Source organism: Phragmites australis, chromosome 5 (genome assembly GCF_958298935.1).
Source record: "Phragmites australis chromosome 5, lpPhrAust1.1, whole genome shotgun sequence".
In the NCBI taxonomy this organism is placed as follows: domain Eukaryota; kingdom Viridiplantae; phylum Streptophyta; class Magnoliopsida; order Poales; family Poaceae; genus Phragmites; species Phragmites australis.
In genome coordinates, this window is record NC_084925.1 from 40,055,008 (window position 1) to 40,059,998 (window position 4,991).

At 46.5% G+C, this 4,991-nt stretch overlaps 1 protein-coding gene across 1 annotated transcript; it reads left to right on the plus strand.

The window, feature by feature from the left end:
• The first annotated feature begins 2,077 nt into the window (after positions 1-2,077).
• Positions 2,078-3,246, plus strand: LOC133918058 (transcription factor UNE12-like). The gene is made up of 4 exons (XM_062361824.1): positions 2,078-2,580; positions 2,684-2,800; positions 2,894-3,025; positions 3,133-3,246. The coding sequence occupies exons 1-4, from the start codon at positions 2,083-2,085 to the stop codon at positions 3,244-3,246; spliced, it is 861 nt and encodes a 286-aa protein (XP_062217808.1). The 5' UTR covers positions 2,078-2,082.
• The last annotated feature ends 1,745 nt before the right edge of the window (positions 3,247-4,991 follow it).

Sequence of the window (4,991 nt, forward strand, 5' to 3'; positions counted from 1 at the left end):
GTGCCCAGTTGGGCCATGCTGTGCCGATCTGTACTAGCCAGGTCATGTCGTGTCGTCCTAGCGTGCTGCACGTTCGGCCTAGACACAACTTGTAGCACCATATCGTGTCTAAATTGTGCCTACAGTGGTGGGCCTCGGATCGATCCAGTAGACATGGCCCATTTAGCCAGGTTTGCCTATTATCCTCTATGTTTAAGAAATATCACACATAGCTATCCGTCATCACGTATCTATAGGCACGCTCGAATCTCCACCGACATGTAAACATACAACAGGCGTAGTAGAACCATATGAAATATATAATAATAATTTTATCAATTAAGAATGATCAGACATATAACTGGCGTGTTTTCGGATAATTAACGAGCACATATGACAATATGTCACACATAGTTGACTTATACAAACAGAAAGTTCAATAATCATTAGGTACTTATAACGGGTACACAGATGAAATGAGTACGGATAAAACTCTCATGCCACGTCTATCTGCATGTTAGATATAGAATCAAACCCGTACCTAAACTGGTGTGCAAATAATACGACCTAAAACCATGTCCATTAGGTTTTTACCCACAACCACATGCGAGTAATCTGTGACCATTATTGCCCACCCTACCGTCAATCAATGCACGCACGCACTCACGGATCCAGACCGAAGAGAGTCCCACTAAGCACGAGCGAGCCACGAGTGAGGAGATTGAGTACACTCTCGACACGTCAACGTGCATGCACGCTAGCTACCCATCCTTGACTCACAGTTAAGGGAGCTATGATCGAGCTCTCAGATCAACTTGCAGATATCCTAGAGAGAAATTAACACGGAGAGGGAGATAGCACTGCTATCAGGATCAACGGCATTAATCAAAAGCATGCATGGATGCCGGTATAGTCATGAGACAGTCGCATTAATCACAGCGTGTGCATGCGCTATAGAAAACAGGGGAGTAACATCGAGTCTGTGACCTTACAAACAGGCGAGGTACAAGCAGCTCAACGAGAGCAGGGAATTGCCTCTGGCGCCATCTGATTTGTCAGCATCAAAGCGAGGGATTAACAATATCCGAATCACCTTGGCACTATTTGTCTTAGCTTATCAGTAATTTCTATTTCTCAGAAGCTATAAGTTGTACTAAATAGATTGGATTTATGTTGGTTTTTTAAAAACTTATAAGCTAATTTCTAATTAAATGAATTAAACGTTAATAAGGTGACTGAGAGTGATTTTTTAAAAAGCTACGTTGAGAGTCTAAAAATTAAGACAAAAAAACTAATAGTTTTTCTCGAAAGCAATAAGCAATTTTTTATGAAAAACCTATAAATTTTAGTTGTACCAAATAAGGCCCTATCCCGCTATTTTAATCTCTAAGTACGTACTATCATCTAGGATCCGAGTGACTATATGCTACATTCCCTCCATCGAATTGCATGGAAGGTATTCAATACATGAAAGCATATACTTATATCGAAAACGACGTTCAAGATGGTCGTAAGGAGTACAGTTCTGAGGTTATAAATGAAGTTAACTTGAAAATCCTTGTGTGCTTTGATCTCAAATGTGGAGTTCAAATCAGGCAATTGTGCTGCAGGGCGCATACTCCACGTTAGTATGTGAGACAAACCATGCCTCACCTGCACCTTGTTCAACCATCACATCATCAATATGATCATCTACCGTAGCGAACATAGAAGAATTACTAGGAATCAGTAAAGGAACTCCAGGAACATAAGTTGCCCATGCAAGAGCTGAAACCCATCTCCGCCGCGGCTTCTGCTCCCTGTGTCCCCTTCCCCTCCACCTCGGGCGGGGACACGGCTTCGACAAGGATCGGCAACTCGATCATCTAGCTAGCGCGAGCATTTAATGAACCTGCGCCTGTGCAAATCCTCGTTGCCCCCATGTGCATGGCGCCACGAGTTGCGTATATAAGCGGCGCCCCATGGCGTGAGTTGAAGCACACACTCCACAAAAACACACCGCCAGAGCCGTCTGTTGGCGCGTAGGAGTACAGAGCTCGTAGTGCAGAAGAGTAGCCACTTGCTTCGTGTCCAACCAACTAGCAGAGGTGATCGATAGTGATCATGGCGTTGGTGCGGGAACCCACGGCGTACGGCGGCTTCGACGGCGCCGAGGCGGCGGCGGCCTTCGACGAGCTCGGGTACGGCCACGACACGCTGCTGGGCTTTGACGCGGCGGTGCTGTTCGGGGGAGAGGGGTACGCCAGCGCCGAGCCGGCAGGTGCCAGTGCCTACGCGACCGACGGCGGGAACGTCTGGGCCGGCGCGGGGGCATCGTCCGTGCTCGCGTTCGACCAGGCCGCCGCCGCGGCGGTTTCAGGGGAGGAGGAGGAGTGCGACGCGTGGATCGACGCCATGGACCACAGCTACGGCGCCCCCGCGTGCCACGCGCCGGTGGCGTCCGTGGGCTTCGACGCGGCCACGGGCTGCTTCACCCTTACGGAGAGAGCAGCAGCATCAGGCGGCGCGGGCCGGCCGTTCGGGCTGCTGTTCCCAAGCACGTCGTCGGGTGGTCCGTCCGACCGCGCGGCGCCGGCGCGCGCTTCACAGAAGCGGCCCTACGTGGTGCGTGCAGTGCACACACAACACCATCCTGCATAACTTGCGGGTTCGGACTCGTAAATCACGCGGAATTCCTCACGGTTGCGCGCGGGTGTGCATGCAGGGTGTGGAGCCGCAGGACGTGAGCCCCAAGAAGCCGTGCGGCGCGGGCAGGAAGACGAGCAAGGCCATGTCGGCGCCCACCGTCCCGACCAAGGACCCGCAGAGCCTCGCCGCCAAGGTAAATTCGGTGGCCAAACTGAAGCTTTCTCCACTCCAATTCTTGCATTGCTCCGGTGGTCTAAGCCGTTCTTCTCGGCCGTGCGTGCTGCAGAATCGGCGGGAGCGGATCAGCGAGCGGCTGCGGACCCTGCAGGAGCTCGTGCCCAACGGCACCAAGGTCGACATGGTCACCATGCTAGAGAAGGCCATCAGCTACGTCAAGTTCCTCCAGCTGCAAGTCAAGGTACTATATAGTGAATAATATATAAGGCGCCTGTTGTTAATTATGTGCGTGCATGTGCAGTGATCGAACCCAGTGTTGTAATTAACTGTGTGATTAACAAATTGCAGGTTCTTGCAACAGACGAGTTCTGGCCGGCGCAGGGTGCAAAGGCGCCGGAGATCTCTCAAGTGAGGGAGGCGCTTGACGCCATCTTGTCGTCATCGTCGCAGAGGGGACACTGAAATAGCTAGAGAAGATAATACAAGGCTCTGGATCAAACGCATAACGATACGATAGCTAGGAATTAATAACGAACCACCTCGTTCGAAGATAAATAAGGAGGCAAATGCAAACATACTAGTAGCTCCTTTGTTCTCTTTCCCAACTGATCATTAGCACTATACATGTACTCTTTTTAGGGAAATAGTACTACATGTAGAAGAGAGGCTTAACATTCTGTTAATCCTTGTAATTCTCTACCCATGTACTGCCCCTATTTCTTCATATCATACTCATGTAGGTTTTTTCTTCAGAAAATTTACTCATCTAGGTTATTCGGACCAAGAACCATTAATTTTTTTGAAAGAAGAGCGAACTCTACTTCTATTGAAAGCAAAATAGCAGTTCACACTAACAAGACCACCAGAACAAAACAAAACAAAAGAAGAAGAAGAATAGTTTGACTAGGTTAGGGTCACTAGCGTCGAAGTTAAGCACACAGGCACAACATCATGCCTACAGCTCCATGATATCAGATTAAATATTAGGATTAGGCTGGAAGTTGGTGCACCATTCCACAAGATGCACTAAAGTTGAATCAATCTTCTCCTTGTCGCCCTCCTTAACAGGATTTTTCAGCTCTGCAAGTAAGAAACACCATTGAGTAGAATATCATTTGGCTTATGGGGGAAGCTCTTTTCGATCGCCATCTTGTTAAGAGCACGCCAAATCGCCTAGCTTAACCCTGCAAAAAATAAGAGACCCAGTTTTGCTGGTAGCTTTAGTTTCTGAGTCAACCATCCAAGGGTAAAGTCATCAAGGGTTCTTAGTTGCCCAGACTAGCCAAAGCATTCTCTAATTATACTCCATGTGAAGTTAGACAAAACACATTGAAAGAAGATGTGATCTACATTATCTTTTTTACCACAAAGACAACAAAACTCACTACCCTTCCATCCTCTTCTCTTTAGAGAGGTTGCAGCTTGGAGTCTATCATTAAATATTTGTGAGGAAAATCTTTATCTTATGTGGAACTTTTCAATTCCATATCTCCACTGATTTTGCTTCTAATTCCACCATCCAGAATAAAGTGATATAAGGATTTAGTGGTGAAATTCCTAAACTTCTCCAGAGTCCAGTGGACTTCATCGTCCAAATTATCCAAATTAATAGAGTTTATCAACATCTTCAACTCCTCGTAATTCCCTAATTCTGAGGAAGTCAGAACTCTTCTGAAAATGATTCTGAAGGTGCCATCCTCAAAGCAATCAGCCATCTTGGCAGTTGCATAGGAGGTCATTTTGTATAGTTCAGGAACTGAATCTTAAGAGGAATATCCTGTATCTAGGTATTAGTCCAAAATCTAATACTTTTCCCATTGTGCACTTTGTATATGCCCCCCCCCCCCCAACCGAAATAAGTGTTTAACCTCTTAGAACTAAAGAAGTCCCCATCTCTCATGTATTTTTCCCTTAAAAGTTTGCACCAAAGTTCATCCCCATTATTTAGGATTTTCCAAATCCATTTCACCATTAAACATTGATTCATAATTTGTGTGTTGATAATACCTAAACCTCCTTGATCTTTTGGTTTCCACACGGCCTCCAACTTAATCATGTGATACCTGAATTTATCCTAGGTCCCTCTCCAGAAAAATTTAGATCTAATAGTATCCATCATATCATAAGTCCCGACAGGAAGGAGATAAAAGCATATGATATACATAGGGAGACTGCTCATGCAAGTGTTGGTTAATTCATGCATATTT

Bases quoted from the DNA above. Each gene is read 5' to 3' on its own strand.
- LOC133918058 (XM_062361824.1), top strand. From the start codon at position 2,083: ATGGCGTTGGTGCGGGAACCCACGGCGTACGGCGGCTTCGACGGCGCC. The intron at 2,801-2,893 runs GTAAATTCGGTG...TGCGTGCTGCAG, and splicing joins CGCAGAGCCTCGCCGCCAAG to AATCGGCGGGAGCGGATCAG. The intron at 3,026-3,132 runs GTACTATATAGT...AACAAATTGCAG, and splicing joins TCCTCCAGCTGCAAGTCAAG to GTTCTTGCAACAGACGAGTT.